The 21878-nt window shown below is 43.2% G+C and overlaps 2 protein-coding genes across 3 annotated transcripts in view; one reads left to right on the plus strand and one right to left on the minus strand.

Annotated features, from left to right (window-relative positions):
* The window catches only part of LOC120057836 (ceramide synthase 5-like), a 43419-nt gene extending 36284 nt beyond the window's left edge, over positions 1–7135 (plus strand). Inside the window, exons 10-11 of one of the 2 annotated variants that reach the window (XM_039006303.1) lie at positions 2499–2674; positions 5794–7135. In XM_039006303.1, coding sequence (XP_038862231.1) covers positions 2499–2674; positions 5794–5818 — 201 coding nt within the window. In that variant the 3' untranslated portion in view covers positions 5819–7135. Of the gene's footprint in view, positions 1–2498; positions 2675–3477; positions 4345–5793 lie in introns of those variants that run through there. The other variant, XM_039006312.1, reaches the window with a different exon arrangement.
* Positions 7136–7505: 370 nt separating this feature from the next.
* Positions 7506–21878, minus strand: LOC120020093 (keratin, type II cytoskeletal 8-like). Its single transcript, XM_038963534.1, has 9 exons — positions 21609–21878; positions 16515–16723; positions 15637–15697; positions 14903–14998; positions 11020–11184; positions 10383–10508; positions 9784–10004; positions 7941–7987; positions 7506–7780 (listed from the first exon to the last, which is right to left on the minus strand). Exons 1-9 carry the CDS (start codon positions 21876–21878, stop codon positions 7671–7673), a joined length of 1305 nt encoding a protein of 434 aa, XP_038819462.1. The 3' UTR covers positions 7506–7670.

Genomic DNA, 21878 nt, shown 5'->3' on the forward strand with positions numbered 1-21878 from the left:
ATACTGTTTTTTTATGGAGAGGTGCGGGGAGCTGTTGTTATTTTGGGGGGATAAGTGCCTTGCTCAAGTGCACAACTGCAGGCAATAGCATCCGGGTTGTCAGCTCACTTCCCGCCAGATTGACAACTACCTTCTCTGCTCTGCAGTCTCCTATCATTCCTTTCACTCTAATGCCAATGTCATTTATTTTTGTTCATGTGGTTGTGGCTTCATGCATATGAGCCAGACGGGCAGTCAGGTTTTTACATGCTCCTTTAAACTCCATCTTGTGGCACTTGTGAGCATGTGCAGTTTGAGTCAGAATTCATTAAGGAAGTCTGATCTATTTTTTTGGGGACCAGAAATAAATGTACATATGAAAATATTCTAATGTTATTTATGTATTTGTAAATAAGCTATGAAGATGAAGTGCCTTAATCTTTTCCGATCTGGTAACATGTTTCCAGGCTGTCTAGCTAAATGTCTACGGAGTTCAATTGTGATACGTCTATCAGAGTGTACCGTCAACTGTGATACGTCTATCAGAGTGTACCGTCAACTGTGATGCGTCTATCAGAGTGTACCGTCAATTGTGATGCGTCTATCAGAGTGTACCGTCAATTGTGATGCGTCTATCAGAGTGTACCGTCAATTGTGATGCGTCTATCAGAGTGTACCGTCAACTGTGATACGTCTATCAGAGTGTACCGTCAATTGTGATGCGTCTATCAGAGTGTACCGTCAATTGTGATGCGTCTATCAGAGTGTACCGTCAATTGTGATGCGTCTATAAGAGTGTACCGTCAACTGTGATGCGTCTATCAGAGTGTACCGTCAACTGTGATACGTCTATCAGAGTGTACCGTCAACTGTGATACGTCTATCAGAGTGTACCGTCAATTGTGATGCGTCTATCAGAGTGTACCGTCAATTGTGATGCGTCTATCAGAGTGTACCGTCAATTGTGATGCGTCTATCAGAGTGTACCGTCAATTGTGATGCGTCTATCAGAGTGTACCGTCAATTGTGATGCGTCTATCAGAGTGTACCGTCAATTGTGATGCGTCTATCAGAGTGTACCGTCAATTGTGATGCGTCTATCAGTGTACCGTCAACTGTGATGCGTCTATCAGAGTGTACCGTCAATTGTGATGCGTCTATCAGAGTGTACCGTCAATTGTGATACGTCTATCAGAGTGTACCGTCAATTGTGATACGTCTATCAGAGTGTACCGTCAACTGTGATACGTCTATCAGAGTGTACTGTCAATTGTGATGCGTCTATCAGAGTGTACCGTCAATTGTGATGCGTCTATCAGAGTGTACCGTCAACTGTGATGAGTGTACCGTCAACTGTGATACGTCTATCAGAGTACCGTCAACTGTGATACGTCTATCAGAGTACCGTCAACTGTGATACGTCTATCAGAGTACCGTCAACTGTGATACGTCTATCAGAGTACCGTCAACTGTGATACATCTATCAGAGTACCGTCAACTATGATACGTCTATCAGAGTACCGTCAACTGTGATGCGTCTATCAGAGTGTACCGTCAACTGTGATGCGTCTATCAGAGTGTACCGTCAACTGTGATGCGTCTATCAGAGTGTACCGTCAACTGTGATACGTCTATCAGAGTGTACCGTCAATTGTGATGCGTCTATCAGAGTGTACCGTCAACTGTGATACGTCTATCAGAGTGTACCGTCAACTGTGATGCGTCTATCAGAGTGTACCGTCAATTGTGATACGTCTATCAGAGTGTACCGTCAATTGTGATGCGTCTATCAGAGTGTACCGTCAATTGTGATGCGTCTATCAGAGTGTACCGTCAACTGTGATGCGTCTATCAGAGTGTACCGTCAACTGTGATGCGTCTATCAGAGTGTACCGTCAACTGTGATGCGTCTATCAGAGTGTACCGTCAACTGTGATGCGTCTATCAGAGTGTACCGTCAACTGTGATGCGTCTATCAGAGTGTACCGTCAACTGTGATGCGTCTATCAGAGTGTACCGTCAACTGTGATACGTCTATCAGAGTGTACCGTCAACTGTGATACGTCTATCAGAGTGTACCGTCAACTGTGATACGTCTATCAGAGTGTACCGTCAACTGTGATACGTCTATCAGAGTGTACCGTCAATTGTGATGCGTCTATCAGAGTGTACCGTCAATTGTGATGCGTCTATCAGAGTGTACCGTCAACTGTGATACGTCTATCAGAGTACCGTCAACTGTGATACGTCTATCAGAGTACCGTCAACTGTGATACGTCTATCAGAGTGTACCGTCAACTACATATGCACCATCAGCCAATACTTGTAAAAATGTCCCTTCCTTAATGTACCTGTTTGTCCTGTGTAACTGCATGCTGTTCTTTGGGTGCTGATATCCATAGTTTAAAAAGAAATAAAAACGTCATTCTATGTGACTACGTGCACTACTACTCAATACTTTTGGAAATATCCATTCTGTTACTTTGAATCGTAACATTGTATTTCTCTCTGTCTGACAGGTTTCTAAGGATGACCGCAGTGATGTTGAGAGCAGCTCAGAGGAGGAGGTGGACACCAACGGGACCAATGGCAGGGGGGTTAAAATGGTGTTCTCTCGTAAGGTAGAGAACGGCACCAACGGCCACGCCGTCACCACTAGAACCTGGCCACAACAGATACGTAGCAGCAGCAGCAGGTGATACAAAAAGAGGAGTCTGCTGTCTGATTCACAGTATAGGGCTGACTGGGGTCCGATATGTCTGGCCTGGTTACACTGGGCATCCACTAGTTGTCGGAACTGTGCTGGAAAGGACAATGTCGAAAAGAAAAGGAAAATATCTGAGCCAGCACAGTACTGTTCAGGTCGGCCCTATAGTGAGAATCAGGCATATCTGAGCCAGCACAGTACTGTTCAGGTCGGCCCTATAGTGAGAATCAGGCATATCTGAGCCAACACAGTACTGTTCAGGTCGGCCCTATAGTGAGAATCAGGCATATCTGAGCCAACACAGTACTGTTCAGGTCGGCCCTATAGTGAGAATCAGGCATATCTGAGCCAACACAGTACTGTTCAGGTCGGCCCTATAGTGAGAATCAGGCATATCTGAGCCAACACAGTACTGTTCAGGTCGGCCCTATAGTGAGAATCAGGCATATCTGAGCCAACACAGTACTGTTCAGGTCGGCCCTATAGTGAGAATCAGGCATATCTGAGCCAACACAGTACTGTTCAGGTCGGCCCTATAGTGAGAATCAGGCATATCTGAGCCAGCACAGTACTGTTCAGGTCGGCCCTATAGTGAGAATCAGGCATATCTGAGCCAGCACAGTACTGTTCACGTCGACCGTATAATGAATGTCTGTGAGACCTTTCCACTACTAGTTCATCCTATCCTACACTACATCTTGAAGTGCTTTTCCTCTCATCCAGTTCCCTGGACGTTTTAAGTCAGTTTCCTCATTCAACTCTGACTCTTAATAATACTGTTTTTTTTCCAGCACTGACAATGATCGGTGACTATGACAACAGACGATGGATGAATAGACAGACACTACCGTGACCCATAGAATCCAAACTGATTACATTTAACTGATTAAAAACACTATTTTCATTCCCTTGTGTCAAGTGAATGGGTCTGACTGTATTTTAATTCCCTTGTGTCCATAGAATGGGTCTGTAGCTATTTTCATTCCCTTGTGGCCATAGAATGGGTCTGACTGTATTTTAATTCCCTTGTGTCCATAGAATGGGTCTGACTGTATTTTAATTCCCTTGTGTCCATAGAATGGGTCTGACTGTATTTTCATTCCCTTGTGGCCATAGAATGGGTCTGACTGTATTTGAATTCCCTTGTGGCCATAGAATGGGTCTGACTGTATTTGAATTCCCTTGTGTCCATAGAATGGGTCAGACTGTATTTTAATTCCATTGTGTCCATAGAATGGGTCTGACTGTATTTTAATTCCCTTGTGTCCATAGAATGGGTCAGACTGTATTTTAATTCCATTGTGTCCATAGAATGGGTCAGACTGTATTTGAATTCCCTTGTGTCCATAGAATGGGTCAGACTGTATTTTAATTCCCTTGTGTCCATAGAATGGGTCTGACTGTATTTTAATTCCATTGTGTCCATAGAATGGGTCTGACTGTATTTGAATTCCCTTGTGTCCATAGAATGGGTCTGACTGTATTTTAATTCCATTGTGTCCATAGAATGGGTCTAACGGTTTAAATTCTTATTCCACTTTTTAATGTGATGCCGCAGTTTGTTGGGGAGGATGTTCTCTCCCTGTTTTATGTCAGTTGAACTGAAGTTATTACTGTATATATTTTTTAAACAAATAAATGTTTATTTGTGAAAGATATGTTTTTATTCATATTACACGGCTGTAAAATGACAATACCCCACCACCCAAACCCGTGCTTCAGTGTATCCTGAGAGAAATGAAATATGAGATATGATAGGAGAGGGATTTTACATTTAACTTGATTTAATATGACAATTTAGGCATTTAATAACTTAACAAGTAATCCAGTAGTTTAGAAAGATCTCTGCTGCAGTCCTCTCTGTGGTGGCATCTTCTGTGTGCTAAAGGGCCAAGTCAGGACCATGGGGAGAAAGAGACTGAAGACAGATGACATTCTCATTCTTTAGCTACACAAAACGGTTGATCACATGATCAATACCCAAATATTATAATTTGAAGTCTATTGGGAGGAATAGAAATGCCCATGAGTGTGAGGACAAACTATCCAGGCCTCTATGGTTTGAGGGCCTCCACGTTCTGGTTTTCTGCCGCTACCTGCAGCTCTTTCTGCTTGTTCATGTAGCGGTATCCCCGCATGGTGCACAGGTATCCTCCGTAGAGTGTCAATAGCATCATCGAGGCAGAAAATCCCCGGTATCCGAAGTCGGCGAGGCGCTTTGCAGTGGTCAACATGGTGATGGTGTTCCTGGCGGAACCAAATACATGTTGGTCTCGGAGCAGGTTCTCCAGGAACGTCACAACGACGAGTGCTAGCTACATGAATCTCATCGTTTACCGACGTGCTTAACAAAGTGGTTATCACAGCTAATTAATATGCTAATATTTCCCTTAACATTATAATCGGGTGTTGATACTAAAGACCCTGATGTAACTTAGCCAGCTAACGTTAGCGAGTTACTGTTAGCTAGTTAAAGGTTAGCAAGGAAGCGTTTCGTTTTTATCAACAAATAACATCAAAATGCTGTGATTCTCCCGTTTCAGATGATTATGTAGCTACATTGCATTGTTGCTTACCTTTCTTGTAAAGGAGAATGACGGTCAGATTGTTGATACCCCTCTCAATGTTAACACTCACCTAACCAAATGGCTAACTGCACCTTTCGTAACTGATAACAGGGAGGTTTTGCGAGAGAGAGAAAGTCCATTCGGTTCTTCAGTAATCAGTAGAGGGATGAGTAACAACGTTCTATCGATGTTTCCTGCCGGACGTATTTTGATGACGCACTCGATGGCACAGTTTGGCAATGGTTTCTTTCTACTAGTTCACACAGCCACAAATGTAATATCGTGGCTATATCGTAAAAAATGTATGAAAACAAAAATGTGCTTTTTAGTCTTAATTTGGGGTTAATTTTTAGTCATAATTTTAGCAGTGTGGCTAATGTTAACATCTAATTTTAAGATTAGAAATTGTAGGAATATGCCAGGTTTATGACTTTGTGGCTGTGGTAACTAGTAACGATTCCATAGCGACTGCAGCATGTGGAGCAGAGAGTGACGTTCTGGAGGAAAAACAATTTAATACATTCTTACACAATCCACCAGGAGGACACTAGTGCCAGCCAGCTAAATGACTACCAGAGACGACGTAGCGGCTCCCGCTTCCACCTCTCCCTGGCTGTCACCATGTGGGTCCATCTGAACCATGGAAACTCTGCCCTGCTGGGGCTCCTCTCCCTGCTGGCCTCCTGGAAGTGCTACCGCTCGGCTGCCCGGAGGCTGAGGAAGCTCGGGCGGTCTGACTTTGACCACTTTAAGGAGTTAAAGATCAGAGGAGACATGACGGAGCACGCCAGGGAACACTTAACAAAACACAGTGGGATGGCGCTAATGCAGTGCTTTGGTAGTACCACCTGGGATCCTAGACTGCTGCTCTTCATGAGAAAATAGACACTTCCTAGTAGATCAAATCTGACTGGACATTTACTTTTAGTGTCTGTTATGATGATTGTGTTAAAGGAGTAATCTGAAATTCTTGTAAAAATATGTTGCTTGAAGTGACAATGAAGCCCACTTGAAATCTGTATGTGCAGGAGCTTCAAGCAAAGTTAAATAAGGGTCAGTATGTTGATTGAACACTAGGGGACAATACTGGGTTGTTATCGCTGTCTAATGCCACCTGCATCATGCATATTTTAGACAACTATACAGTTGGTTGATCAATACTCTTCATACAGGGGGTATTTTTGTGCAATTCTGTGATAATGGAATTAAGCTGACAGATTTTTCACTTTAAAATGTATGCCAAACAAAAAACATTGATTTCAAAGTTTAACAAATTATAGAACTCTGCACAGTGATCAATGATCAATTTACACAGTAAATTAAAAAATACATTTACTGGAAAAAAAACTGTGCAGATGCAAAGGTTGGTAACAAAATTACGGTAAAATCTCCCTCAGTTGTATTCTGTTACATAACTTTGTATCTGCCACATGTGGCTTGTTGCACCTTAATTGCGGAGGAAAGGCTCGTGGTAATGCCTGGAATGGAATAAATAGAATGGCATCAGACACATCTAACTAATGGTTTCCATGAGTTTTATACTATCCCATTCACTCCATTCCAGCCATTATTATGGGCCGTCATCCCCTCAGCAGCCTCCTGTGATTTATTCTGCACAGTTCTTCCTGTAAATGTGTATTTTCTGTGGAGTATGTTAAAAGTAGTCCTTGTGCATAGAGTTGTATGGTTTGTTAAACTTTGAAATCAATATTTTTTGTTTGGCATACATTTTAAAGTGAATAATCAGAGTCTCTCAGCCTAATTCTTTTACCATAGAATTGCCCTTTGGCAAACAATCATGAATGTTCGACTGATAGATAACATAATAAATTAATTTTGTATGTTTTCAAAATCAGAAATAAAGCACATGATTTTAACTTCTCCAAAGCATGTTACATTTGTTAATGTAATGAATTCTTAACTTTAACAGAACTCTCTCAAAGTGCAGTAGAAAATCACCTCTATTAGCCCTGTCTACAACATGCACCTGTGACACAGGAAGTAGATAGCCTAACCCAGTTGGTCCTATTTCCTGACCCCATAATAACCACTATCTCGCTGCATGAGGATGATGCTGTTATTAGCCTACTGTCTCACTACAATTGGTTATGACCGCTATTCCAGCTGTTGCATAGCGCTTTGTATGCGCCAAATAAGACAAACGGTTTCTTAAAATACATATTTTTATATACTGATACATATCTTTTAATTTTCTTTACATTAAGAACAACCAAATGTTTAAATTCCTCAGGCTACAAACACAAATCTATCACGTCATGATCTTATTTTATTCTCTCATGCTCTTTACAGAATGTAGATTGACAAAATAATCCAGAAAGTTGATATAGATCTGGTATAAACTCTTATATAATGGTTCTTCAACCTCAGCCAGAAGGATCCGACGTTTTTAATTTTTTTTAATGAGAGCTGAATCTGGAGCTGTCTCTTTGTTCAGTTGTTTTAATCAGCAGCTTGGGTGTAGGGGAGCTGGAGCTGCTGTGGAACCCATTACTGGAACTCTTAGAACCTGGACAGAACGCAACAGCGGCAATCTAATGGTTAGAGCCTAATATCTGCTCTTGTGTCTCAAAATACAGCAATTAGTGTCATTCTAGTCAGTGGATAACATTAAATAGAGTACATTTACTGATGTATTATTTCAGTAGTACCTACAGTATTCTACTTACTGTAGTTGGACACTGACTGGATGTTGAGAATAGATTGATGTCCAATCCTGAGAGAAAAATAGATACAAGTGTGCTGCTTCAGTGTGTGAAAAGATGGCAGATAATACTTTTCACACATTGTTCGGTCCTTGTTTAGAACCTCAACCTATAGACACCATACATACTGTGTAATGTGTATCTATAATAATAACTGTCCTCCTCTCCCTCTATACCTGTCCTCCTCTCCCTCCATACCGAACCCCCCCCCCTCCATACCTGTCCTCCTCTCCCTCCATCCCTGTCCTCCTCTCCCTCAATATCTGTCCTCTTCTCCCTCCATACCTGTCCTCCTCTCCCTCCATACCTGTCCTCCTCCCCTTCCATACCTGTCCCCCTCTCCCTCTATACCTGTCCTCCTCTCCCTCCATACCTGTCCTCTCCCTCAATATCTGTCCTCTTCTCCCTCCATACCTGTCCTCCTCTCCCTCCATACCTGTCCTCCTCTCCCTCCATACCTGTCCTCCTCTCCCTCTATACCTGTCCTCCTCTCCCTCCATACCGAACCCCCCCCCCTCCATACCTGTCCCCCTCTCCCACCATACCTGTCCTCCTCCCCCTCCATACCTGTCCTCCTCTCCCTCCATACCTGTCCTCCTCTCCCTCCATACCTGTCCTCCTCTCCCTCCATACCTGTCCTCCTCTCCCTCTATACCTGTCCTCCTCTCCCTCCATACCGAACCCCCCCCCTCCATACCTGTCCTCCTCTCCCTCTATACCTGTCCTCCTCTCCCTCCATACCTGTCCTCTCCCTCAATATCTGTCCTCTTCTCCCTCCATACCTGTCCTCCTCTCCCTCCATACCTGTCCTCCTCTCCCTCCATACCTGTCCTCCTCCCCCTCCATACCTGTCCCCCTCTCCCACCATACCTGTCCTCCTCCCCCTCTATACCTGTACTCCTCTCCCTCCATACCTGTCTTCCCGCTCCATACCTGTCCTTCCTCCTCCAAACATGTCCTCCTCCATACCTGTCCTCCTCCCCCTCCATACCTGTCCCCCTCTCCCCCCATACCTGTCCTCCTCCCCCTCTATACCTGTACTCCTCTCCCTCCATACCTGTCTTCCCGCTCCATACCTGTCCTTCCTCCTCCAAACATGTCCTCCTCCATACCTGTCCTCCTCTCCCTCCATACCTGTCCTCCTCTCCCTCCATACCGAACCCCCCCCCTCCATACCTGTCCTCTTCCTCCTCCAAACCTGTCCTCCTCCATACCTGTCCTCCTCTCCCTCCATACCTAACCCCCCCATACCTGTCCTCCTCTCTCTCCATACCTGTCCTCTTCCTCCTCCAAACTTGTCCTCTTCTCCCTCCATACCTAACCCCCCTCCATACCTGTCCTCCTCTCTCTCCATACCTGTCCTCTTCCTCCCCCAAACCTGTTCTCCTCCATACCTGTCCTCCTCTCCCTCAACACCTGTCCTCCTCTCCCTCCATACCTAACCCCCCCTCCATACCTGTCCTCCTCTCCCTCCATACCTGTCCTCTTCCTCCTCCAAACCTGTCCTCTTCTCCCTCCATACCTAACCCCCCTCCATACCTGTCCTCCTCTCTCTCCATACCTGTCCTCTTCCTCCTCCAAACCTGTCCTCTTCTCCCTCCATACCTAACCCCCCTCCATACCTGTCCTCCTCTCTCTCCATACCTGTCCTCTTCCTCCCCCAAACCTGTTCTCCTCCATACCTGTCCTCCTCTCCCTCAACACCTGTCCTCCTCTCCCTCCATACCTAACCCCCCCTCCATACCTGTCCTCCTCTCCCTCCATACCTGTCCTCCTCTCCCTCCATACCTAACCCCCCCCTCCATACCTGTCCTCCTCTCCCTCCAGTAATTTTCTGTAGGTGGCTATCTCTATGTCCAGGGCCAGCTTGACATTCATCAGGTCCTGGTACTCTCTGAGCTGTCTGGCCATGTCCTGCTTGGCCCTTTGCAGAGCATCCTCCAGATCTCTGATCCTGGACTTAGCCTCCTTCACAGCCAGCTCCCCGCGGCCCTCAGCCTCAGCTATCTGGTCCTCCAGGTTGGCTCGCTACATGATAGATAGGTAGAGTTAGAGTTAGGTTAGGTTAGAGACTTAGCCACTTCCACAGCCAGCTCCCCCCCGGCCCCGGCCCCTCAGCCTCGGCTATCTGGTTCACCAGGTTGGCACGCCATGGGACATCAACACCAGGGTTAAGGCTGCATTAAGTCCATGGCAGTACTTGCTTGCTTAAGCCTCATCACACCGAATGGCATATATACGGTCTTAGCGGCAACACTCCATGGCATAGCTGCTGAATCTTTTATCCCACAAAGTAGATCCCATCCCATCCAACAGGGTGCTGCATCCATAGTTTTGTTTGATATTACTGTGCCTCAAAGCGGTCCGAACCATAAGTGAACTGAGTTGAATAAGTGAACGAACTACCTGTCGTTTGACAGCTTCTATCTCACTCTGCAGACGGCCGATCAAGCGGTTGATTTCTGCTATCTCTCCCTTGGTGTTCCTCAGCTCGTCTCCGTACTGCATGGCCTGGATGGCCATCTGGTTAAACTGAGGGAAAATAACAACATGCATTACTTAAAGGTCCTGAGACCACTTCTCTTGTAGCTTGGCTATCAGTCTGTTTAGCTAACCTTCCACTCCTTGTACTCTGTGTCATATGCCAAAGATATATGTTTAGCATGACAAAGAGTGGGAAAGGAGTGGAATGATAGCTAAGCAGACTGGCAGCCAGGCTAGACCGAGGAGTGGAATGATAGGAATGATAGCTTAACAGACTGGCAGCCAGGCTAGACCAAGGAGTGGAATGATAGCTTAACAGACTGGCAGCCAGGCTAGACCGAGGAGTGGAATGATAGGAATGATAGCTCTTTCACCATCTTCCAACTACCTGCCGAACTGCTTTGAGTGGGATATGTTTCTTTCACATTGTCCTTTTACTGTAGCATGGTTCCAGCAACAATGACTCAGTAGTGTGAAAAGGCTATTGATTTCAATGTAGTAAGACAAAAAAATCCTCTTTTTAACCACTTAAATCCTAGAATAGTCAACTGTTGTTCACCTTGGATTTGTACCACGTCTCAGCCTCCTCTCGGCTTTTGGTAGCAATGTCTTCGTACTGAGCCTTGACGTCAGCCACTATCTGGTCCATGTTGAGGTCTCGACGGTTGTCCATCTGCACCACCACAGAGGTGTCCCTGATGCTGGCCTGCAGCTCACGCAGCTCCTGGATGGAAACAAACATTCTAACAGTGTGTTCATACATTTTTTTAGTATGTGTATGTGATCCTTGCCCGGATTTGAACCTACCACCTTCCACCAACTGCCTGCGCCATACAGGGCAACTTGTGTAATTGTATTGCATTGTAATGTATTGTAATGTATTGTATTGTAATGTATTGTATTGTAATATATTGTATTGTAATATATTGTATTGTATTTTACTATATTGTATTGTAATATATTGACTTGTATTGTATTGTAATATATTGTATTGTATTGTAATATATTGTATTGTAATATATTGTATTGTATTGTAATATATTGTATTGCAATATTTTGTATTTTAATATATTGTATTGTATTGTACTATATTGTATTGTAATATATTGTATTGTAATATTATGTGCTGTATTGTACTATATTGTATGGTAATATTTTGTGTTATAATATATTGTATTGTATTGTAATATATTGTATTGTAATACACTGCTCAAAAAAATAAAGGGAACACTTAAACAACACAATGTAACTCCAAGTCAATCACACTTCTGTGAAATCAAACTGTCCACTTAGGAAGCAACACTGATTGACAATACATTTCACATGCTGTTGTGCAAATGGAATAGACAAAAGGTGGAAATTATAGGCAATTAGCAAGACACCCCCAATAATGGAATGGTTCTGCAGGTGGTGACCACAGACCACTTCTCAGTTCCTATGCTTCCTGGCTGATGTTTTGGTCACTTTTGAATGCTGGCAGTGCTTTCACTCTAGTGGTAGCATGAGACGGAGTCTACAACCCACACAAGTGGCTCAGGTAGTGCAGTTCATCCAGGATGGCACATCAATGTGAGCTGTGGCAAAAAGGTTTGCTGTGTCTGTCAGCGTAGTGTCCAGAGCATGGAGGCGCTACCAGGAGACAGGCCAGTACATCAGGAGACGTGGAGGAGGCCGTAGGAGGGCAACAACCCAGCAGCAGGACCGCTACCTCCGCCTTAGTGCAAGGAGGTGCACTGCCAGAGCCCTGCAAAATGACCTCCAGCAGGCCACAAATGTGCCTGTGTCAGCATATGGTCTCACAACGGGTCTGAGGATCTCATCTCGGTACCTAATGGCAGTCAGGCTACCTCTGGCGAGCACATGGAGGGCTGTGCGGCCCCACAAAGAAATGCCACCCCACACCATGACTCACCCACCGCCAAACCGGTCATGCTGGAGGATGTTGCAGGCAGCAGAACGTTCTCCACGGCGTCTCCAGACTCTGTCACGTCTGTCACATGTGCTCATGTGCTCAGTGTGAACCTGCTTTCATCTGTGAAGAGCACAGGGCGCCAGTAGCGAATTTGCCAATCTTGGTGTTCTCTGGCAAATGCCAAACGTCCTGCACAGTGTTGGGCTGTAAGCACAACCCCCACCTGTGGACGTCGGGCCCTCATACCACCCTCATGGAGTCTGTTTCTGACCGTTTGAGCAGACACATGCACATTTGTGGCCTGCTGGAGGTCATTTTGCAGGGCTCTGGCAGTGCACCTCCTTGCACTAAGGCGGAGGTAGCGGTCCTGCTGCTGGGTTGTTGCCCTCCTACGGCCTCCTCCACGTCTCCTGATGTACTGGCCTGTCTCCTGGTAGCGCCTCCATGCTCTGGACACTACGCTGACAGACACAGCAAACCTTTTTGCCACAGCTCACATTGATGTGCCATCCTGGATGAACTGCACTACCTGAGCCACTTGTGTGGGTTGTAGACTCCGTCTCATGCTACCACTAGAGTGAAAGCACTGCCAGCATTCAAAAGTGACCAAAACATCAGCCAGGAAGCATAGGAACTGAGAAGTGGTCTGTGGTCACCACCTGCAGAACCATTCCATTATTGGGGGTGTCTTGCTAATTGCCTATAATTTCCACCTTTTGTCTATTCCATTTACACAACAGCATGTGAAATGTATTGTCAATCAGTGTTGCTTCCTAAGTGGACAGTTTGATTTCACAGAAGTGTGATTGACTTGGAGTTACATTGTGTTGTTTAAGTGTTCCCTTTATTTTTTTGAGCAGTGTATATTGTATTGTATTGTAATATATTGTATTGTAATATATTGTATTGCAATATATTGTATGGTAATATATGGTATTGTATTGTAATATATTGCAATGTAATATATTGCAATTTATTGTAATATATTGAAATGTATTGTATTGTATTGTAATATATTATATTGTATTGTATTGTAATATATTGTATTGTATTGTATTGTAATATATTGTATTGTATTGTAATATATTGTATTGTATTGTATTGTATTGTATTGTAATATATTGTATTGTAATATATTTTATTGTATTGTAACATATTGTATTGCAATATATTGTAATGTATTGTAATATATTGTATTGTATTGTAATATATTGTATTGTATTGTAATATATTGTATTGTAATATATTGTATTGTATTGTAACATATTGTATTGCAATATATTGTAATGTATTGTAATATATTTGATTGTATTGTATTGTATTGTAATATATTGTAATGTATTGTATTGTAATATATTGTATTGTATTGTAATATATTGTACTCTATTGGTAATATATTGTAATGTATTATATTGTCATATTTTGTATTGTATTGTAATGTATTGTATTGTATTGTAATGTATTGTAATATATTGTAATGTATTGTAATGTATTGGTAATATATTGTAATATATTGTACTGTAATATATTGTATTGTATTGTAATGTATTGTATTGTATTGTAATATATTGTATTGTATTGTAATATATTGTATTGTATTGTATTGTATTGTATTGTAATATATTGTATTGTAATATATTTTATTGTATTGTAACATATTGTATTGCAATATATTGTAATGTATTGTAATATATTGTATTGTATTGTAATATATTGTATTGTATTGTAATATATTGTATTGTAATATATTGTATTGTATTGTAACATATTGTATTGCAATATATTGTAATGTATTGTAATATATTTGATTGTATTGTATTGTATTGTAATATATTGTAATGTATTGTATTGTAATATATTGTATTGTATTGTAATATATTGTACTCTATTGGTAATATATTGTAATGTATTATATTGTCATATTTTGTATTGTATTGTAATGTATTGTATTGTATTGTAATGTATTGTAATATATTGTAATGTATTGTAATGTATTGGTAATATATTGTAATATATTGTACTGTAATATATTGTATTGTATTGTAATGTATTGTGTTGTATTGTAATATATTGTATTGTAATGTAATGTATTGTTTTGTAATATATTGTAATGTATTGTATTGTAATATATTATATTGTATTGTAATATGTTGTACTCTATTGGTAATATATTGTAATGTATTGTATTGTAATATATTGTATTGTAATCTATTGTATTGTATTGTAATATATTGTACTGTAAAGTACTGTATTGTATTGTAATATATTGTACTGTAATATATTGTATTGTAATATATTGTATTGTACTGTATTGTACTGTATTGTAATATATTGTACTGTATTGTAATATATTGTACTGTAATATATTGTATTGTAATGTAATGTATTGTATTGTATTGTAATGTAATGTATTGTATTGTAATATATTGTACTGTATTGGTAATATATTGTAATGTATTGTATTGTAATATATTGTTAGTGTAATATATTGTATTGTATTGTAATACAGGAAATACAGTAATGACCTTACCTCCTCATAGATGGACCTGAGGAAGTTTATCTCATCAGTCAGAGCTCCCCCCTTGTTTTCCAGGTCTGCCTTCACCAGGTATGCTGAGTCCACATCCTGAAAGGACAACAAACTGTAGTTACTTGTAGGCTAGCGCTTTAGAGCATTGGGTCAGTAACCAAAAGGTCGCTGGTTTGAATCCATGAGCCGACTAGGTGAAACATCTGCCGATGTGCCCTTGAGCAAGGCACTTAATCCTAATTGATCTGGATAAGAGCGTCTGCTAAACGACTCAAATGTAACTACCACTGTTTGTCGAAACATATCAGGAGCAATTTAGACGGATTGCAAAGTTTCATTGCAAAGCTATTAGTTAGGTTGAAATTGGCTTTGATCGTGGCCGGTTGAGATTTTCTCTGTCTCCCCTATACACCGCACGCTCAGTTCTTGTTCAGTGGCGATATGATATCTTACGAGCTTAACGTTTTTTTCATCTCGTAGAAGGTGGGGCAGGTTTGCTCATACTAGCTGTTGTTGTCTCTGTCTCGCTGTGTCCTTTTCACCTGCAGTGCTTGTTCATTAACTTAACCTCACTCCCATGGTGCTGCAGTGTATCGCTGATTACAACATCAAGTTGATGTCATAGTATGGTGTTGTGTCCATAAAGTAGTCCAAAAGGCATGTAATGTTGATCTTCAGAGACTGCACCATTAAAACACCAATCAGGTATCACTGAGGAAACGTGATGTTCTCACCTTTTTCAGGATCACAAATTCATTCTCCAGATTGTTTCTCTTGTTGATCTCATCTTCATATCTAGGTCAGAAGAACAGGTGACAAGATATTGAATTAGGTCATGGAAGTAAGGTTCTGGCATCCATCATTTAGGGTTTAATAAATAGGTTGGCTCTGTCTCAATTGCTTACAAATCTGTTTAAGGCTATTGAGACTTTTTGTGTTTGAAGTCCCCCACCAGCCCCTGCATGTTCCTCAGCTCTCCAGACAGACAGACAGACAGACAGACAGACAGACAGACAGACAGACAGACAGACAGACAGACAGACAGACAGACACAGACAGACAGACAGACAGACACAGACAGACAGACAGACAGACAGACAGACAGACAGACAGACAGACAGACAGACAGACAGACTCCTACTTGTGCTTGAAGTCCTCCACCAGACCTTGCATGTTCCTCAGCTCTACAGACAGACAGACAGACAGACAGACAGACAGACAGACAGACAGACAGACAGACAGACAGACAGACAGACAGACAGACAGACAGACAGACAGACTCCTACTTGTGTTTGAAGTCCTCCACCAGACCCTGCATGTTCCTCAGCTCTACAGACAGACAGACAGACAGACAGACAGACAGACAGACAGACAGACAGACAGACAGACAGACAGACAGACAGACAGACAGACAGACAGACAGACAGACAGACAGACAGACAGACAGACTCCTACTTGTGTTTGAAGTCCTCCACCAGACCCTGCATGTTCCTCAGCTCTACAGACAGACAGACAGACAGACAGACAGACAGACAGACAGACAGACAGACAGACAGACAGACAGACAGACAGACAGACAGACAGACAGACAGACAGACAGACAGACTCCTACTTGTGTTTGAAGTCCTCCACCAGACCCTGCATGTTCCTCAGCTCTCCGTCCAGCTTGGTCTTGTCGTTGTTGACCACGTCCATCTGGTGGCGGAGGTTGGCCATGTAGGCCTCGAACAGCGGCTCGATGTTGGAGCGGCCCGTCTGCTTACCGTGCAGCAGATCAAACTTAGTCTCTAACACCTTATTCTGCTGCTCCAGGAAACACACCTAAAAGGGAGGAGAGAGAGAAGCCCGTAGCTGATGAAATAGTCGCAACAGTCCAAGCATCGGGAGGAAGATGTTGAGTGTAGTCTACTATACATATACATTGTAGCAACTTTAATAGAGACCTTGGTACAACACTTTGTCTTGGTTCTACACCTCTTGGTGTAATGGCTTAAGTCTGGACCGACAGTCGCAGGGACCTGGGTCCAAGTCCTGGTTGGACTAGCCACCTCAAATTGCTACAATATTTTGTCTTGACATGTCATTGATGCCCTTTACCTTCCAAACATGTTTTCTGCAGTAATGTATGGGCTTGGAGTGAACTGTTTAATTAATAGACCTTTGAAGCAATCTGAAGAAATCTCCCCGACTTTTTAAATATCAGCTGTGCTGAGTAGATGGATAACAACAGTGTTTGTATGTTAAGTTAATTATTCTGGTTTTAACGGCTACAACTGACTGAGATCTCTCTAGGATCTATTTCACGCATAAGGTCTCACTATTCTCTTCCCATTGTCCGTCTGCGATCAACACAAAAGCTCCCTTCCTAAACACTTCAGGGAATTTTCCGGTCTTGGATGATCACACCACGTCTGACCTGTTTTTATCAGGTTACCACCGAGCTGAGAGAAATAGGACATAGTACTTTATATGTATTTTACTTGTTATTTGACGTCTTTAAATGTATTTTACTTGTTATTTGATGTCTTTAAATGTATTTTACTTGTTATTTAACGTCTTTAAATGGGCTTTGCATTCCAAGTGAATCACACCCTTAGGGCATTATTTGTGTCAAAATATCTCAGGTCCAGGCTACCTGCTGAGAGGAATAGGAGCTTGTTATTACAGGAAACCCAGAGCTGTAGAGCTGATGATCCGTAGCGTAGAACAGGCACAAAGCCTCTATTGTGACTCTGTTACCCACTCCGTGAGAAAGGGGAATTGTAATGTAAGCTGTGTGTCAGTGACCACGGCTGTGAAAGAGCAGGTGACTTTGTTTTCATGGGTTAGCTCAAGTCAAACTGATATCCGCATTTCCATCGATCCAGAGTCCAATGGCTGAGAGCTTTAAACGACCAAAACATGTATTGTGCTGATGTTGTTTCCAGAGGCAGTTTGGAAATCGGTAGTGAGTGTTGCAACCGAGGGCAGATCATTTTTTACGTGTTACGCGCTTCAGCACTCGGCGGTCCCGTTCTGTGAGCTTGTGTGGCCTACCACTTCGCAGCTGAGCCGTTGATGCTCCTAGACGTTTCCACTTTACAATAACAGCACTTACAGTTGACCGGGGCAGCTCTAACAGGGCAGACATTTGACTAACTGACTTGTTGGAAAGGAAGCATTCTATGACGTTGTCACATTGAAAGTCACTGAGCTCTTCAGTACGGGCCATTCTACTGCCAGTGTTTGTCTATGGAGATTGCATGGCTGTGTGCTTGATTTTATGCACCTGTCAGCAACGGGTGTGGCTGAAATAGCCAAATCCACTCATTTGAAGGGGTGTCCACATGCTTTTGTATATATATATACATACACTGCTCAAAAAAATAAAGGGAACACTTAAACAACACAATGTAACTCCAAGTCAATCACACTTCTGTGAAATCAAACTGTCCACTTAGGAAGCAACACTGATTGACAATAAATTTCACATGCTGTTGTGCAAATGGAATAGACAACAGGTGGAAATTATAGGCAATTAGCAAGACACCCCCAATAAAGGAGTGGTTCTGCAGGTGGTGACCACAGACCACTTCTCAGTTCCTATGCTTCCTGGCTGATGTTTTGGTCACTTTTGAATGCTGGCGGTGCTTTCACTCTAGTGGTAGCATGAGACGGAGTCTACAACCCACACAAGTGGCTCAGGTAGTGCAGCTCATCCAGGATGGCACATCAATGCGAGCTGTGGCAAGAAGGTTTGCTGTGTCTGTCAGCGTAGTGTCCAGAGCATAGAGGCGCTACCAGGAGACAGGCCAGTACATCAGGAGACGTGGAGGAGGCCGTAGGATGGCAACAAACCAGCAGCAGGACCGCTATCTCCGCCTTTGTGCAAGGAGGAGCACTGCCAGAGCCCTGCAAAATGACCTCCAGCAGGCCACAAATGTGCATGTGTCTGCTCAAAAGGTCAGAAACAGACTCCATGAGGGTGGTATGAGGGCCCGACGTCCACAGGTGGGGGTTGTGCTTACAGCCCAACACCGTGCAGGACGTTTGGCATTTGCCAGAGAACACCAAGATTGGCAAATTCGCCACTGGCGCCCTGTGCTCTTCACAGATGAAAGCAGGTTCACACTGAGCACATGAGCACATGTGACAGACGTGACAGAGTCTGGAGACGCCGTGGAGAACGTTCTGCTGCCTACAACATCCTCCAGCATGACCGGTTTGGCGGTGGGTCAGTCATGGTGTGGGGTGGCATTTCTTTGGGGGGCCGCACAGCCCTCCATGTGCTCGCCAGAGGTAGCCTGACTGCCATTAGGTACCGAGATGAGATCCTCAGACCCCTTGTGAGACCATATGCTGGTGCGGTTGGCCCTGGGTTCCTCCTAATGCAAGACAATGCTAGACCTCATGTGGCTGGAGTGTGTCAGCAGTTCCTGCAAGAGGAAGGCATTGATGCTATGGACTGGCCCGCCCGTTCCCCAGACCTGAATCCAATTGAGCACATCTGGGACATCATGTCTCGCTCCATCCACCAACGCCACGTTGCACCACAGACTGTCCAGGAGTTGGCGGATGCTTTAGTCCAGGTCTGGGAGGAGATCCCTCAGGAGACCATCCGCCACCTCATCAGGAGCATGCCCAGGCGTTGTAGGGAGGTCATACAGGCACGTGGAGGCCACACACACTACTGAGCCTCATTTTGACTTGTTTTAAGGACATTACATCAAAGTTGGATCAGCCTGTAGTGTGGTTTTCCACTTTAATTTTGAGTGTGACTCCAAATCCAGACCTCCATGGGTTGATAAATTTGATTTCCATTGATCATTTTTGTGTGATTTTGTTGTCAGCACATTCAACTATGTAAAGAAAAAAGTATTTAATAAGAATATTTCATTCATTCAGATCTAGGATGTGTTATTTTAGTGTTCCCTTTATTTTTTTGAGCAGTGTATATAAAACAGGTTTACTGCTGTGTGGCACCCCCAATTCTCATACAAATACTGTAGGTGTACATTTGCATTTCAGACCCACATTACCTACCTACAACGTCTGCACCTGTGCTTGAACCCAATTAGTCAACTAAGCCAGGTCTAAATGGGCCAAAGACTGAATACTCATAAACTGTAAGTCAGATCTACCCCTGAACCTCAGCTCCAGTACTCCTACAAACCAGGACGACCCCTGAACCTCAGCTCCAATACTGCTACAAACCAGGACGACCCCTGAACCTCAGCTCCAATACTCCTACAAACCAGGACTACCCCTGAACCTCAGCTCCAGTACTCCTACAAACCAGGACGACCCCTGAACCTCAGCTCCAATACTCCTACAAACCAGGACTACCCCTGAACCTCAGCTCCAGTACTCCTACAAACCAGGACTACCCCTGAACCTCAGCTCCAGTACTCCTACAAACCAGGACTACCCCTGAACCTCAGCTCTAATACTCCTACAAACCAGGACTACCCCTGAACCTCAGCTCCAATACTCCTTCAAATCAAATCAAATGTATTTATATAGCCCTTCTTACATCAGCTGATATCTCAAAGTGCTGTACAGAAACCCAGCCTAAAACCCCAAACAGCAAACCAGGACTACCCCTGCACCTCAGCTCCAGTACTCCTACAAACCAGGTCTACACCTTTGACTGTGTCCCAATACTAATATAAACCAGATCTATGCCTGCATGTCTCAGCCCATACGAACCAGGATTCCACCTATGGCTATATGTCCCAATACTCTGACAAACCAGGTCTACCCTTGTGCAAGAAATACTAAACAAACCTACTGACATTAAATATTTGTTAAGTTATTACACTAATTCAGTTTATGGGTCTATACATGGCCAATTATGGGTCTATACTGAAATAACACAATATGATGTTTTACAGTCAAAATCCCTATTTCAAACATAAAGGCTAATGGATGATGGTTAAACCACGTGTAATATCATTTTGATCAAGTGTATCCATAACCCAACTCAACTCCAATCTACTGAGAACATTACTAATCTGCTGTTGAATACGGACTTCTGGTGTCAAATTTGTCTGTAAAAGTAAACCTTGTATGATGTATGCTTGTGACCATTTTGAGAAATCATATGAAACGTCTATGATTCATAATAGACAACTTTAATAATGCATAATAAATAAAAAAATATCTCACTATTGTGATCAATGGGATTGAATGGGTTATTGTTGCAATGCATGTGAAAACAGACACAGATGGCAATCACTTTGTTTGTTCTCCCTTTTCCAGGCTAGTTTGGCTAAAACCAAACTAGCTTTCGCTCCTTTTGTAGCTGCTTCAAAAGACAATAAATCAGTGCCATCTATGATGCCATCTATGTCATCTATGATGACTAAAACCGAAGTAGCTTGTGTAGTAGGGGCTCCTGAGTGGCACAGCGGTCTAAGGCTCTGCATCTCAGTCCTAGAGGTGTCACTACAGACACCCTGGTTCGATTCCAGGCTGTATCACTCACAACAAGCCGTGATTGGGAGTCCCATAGGGCGGCGCACAATTGGCCCAGCGTCGTCCGGGTTAGGGTTTGGCCGGGGTAGGCCGTCATTGTAAATAAGAATTTGTTCTTAACTGACTTGCCTAGTTAAATAAAGGTTAAATAAAACACTCATTGAATGACTGTATTGGGCAAGCAATCAAAGCAGTATGCTAGTATAGACATTGGGATGTAACCTAATAATTCTCAGTGATGACTACATACCTTATCGATGAAGGATGCGAATCGGTTGTTGAGGCCCTTGATCTGCTCTTTCTCATGGATACGTGTCACCTGTAGGTTGGGGTCGATCTCCAGGTTAAGGGGGGCCAACAGGCTCCTGTTGACAGAGACTGAGTGGAAAGGACTGCTGTGGTGGCCGTTTGAGCCCCCCGCGTACAGAGAGCTGCTACCCAGGGACATGCCACTGAAGCCCCCGCTGTGTCTCCGCACAGAACCACTGGAGCTGCTGATACGCTTGGACCTCAGGCTCAT

Source organism: Salvelinus namaycush, chromosome 2 (assembly GCF_016432855.1).
Source record: "Salvelinus namaycush isolate Seneca chromosome 2, SaNama_1.0, whole genome shotgun sequence".
Taxonomy (NCBI): Eukaryota; Metazoa; Chordata; class Actinopteri; order Salmoniformes; family Salmonidae; genus Salvelinus; species Salvelinus namaycush.

What these genes read in the sequence shown, in the direction of transcription:
- LOC120020093 (XM_038963534.1), bottom strand. Translation starts at nt 21,878, where the DNA reads ATGAGCCTGAGGTCCAAGCGTATCAGCAGCTCCAGTGGTTCTGTGCGG. An exon ending in TCAGGTCCATCTATGAGGAG is followed by an intron (nt 11,185 to 14,902) that starts GTAAGGTCATTA and finishes GTTTCCATCCAG; the next exon opens with GAGCTGCGTGAGCTGCAGGC. An exon ending in AGACGTGGTACAAATCCAAG is followed by an intron (nt 10,509 to 11,019) that starts GTGAACAACAGT and finishes ATTTTCCCTCAG; the next exon opens with TTTAACCAGATGGCCATCCA.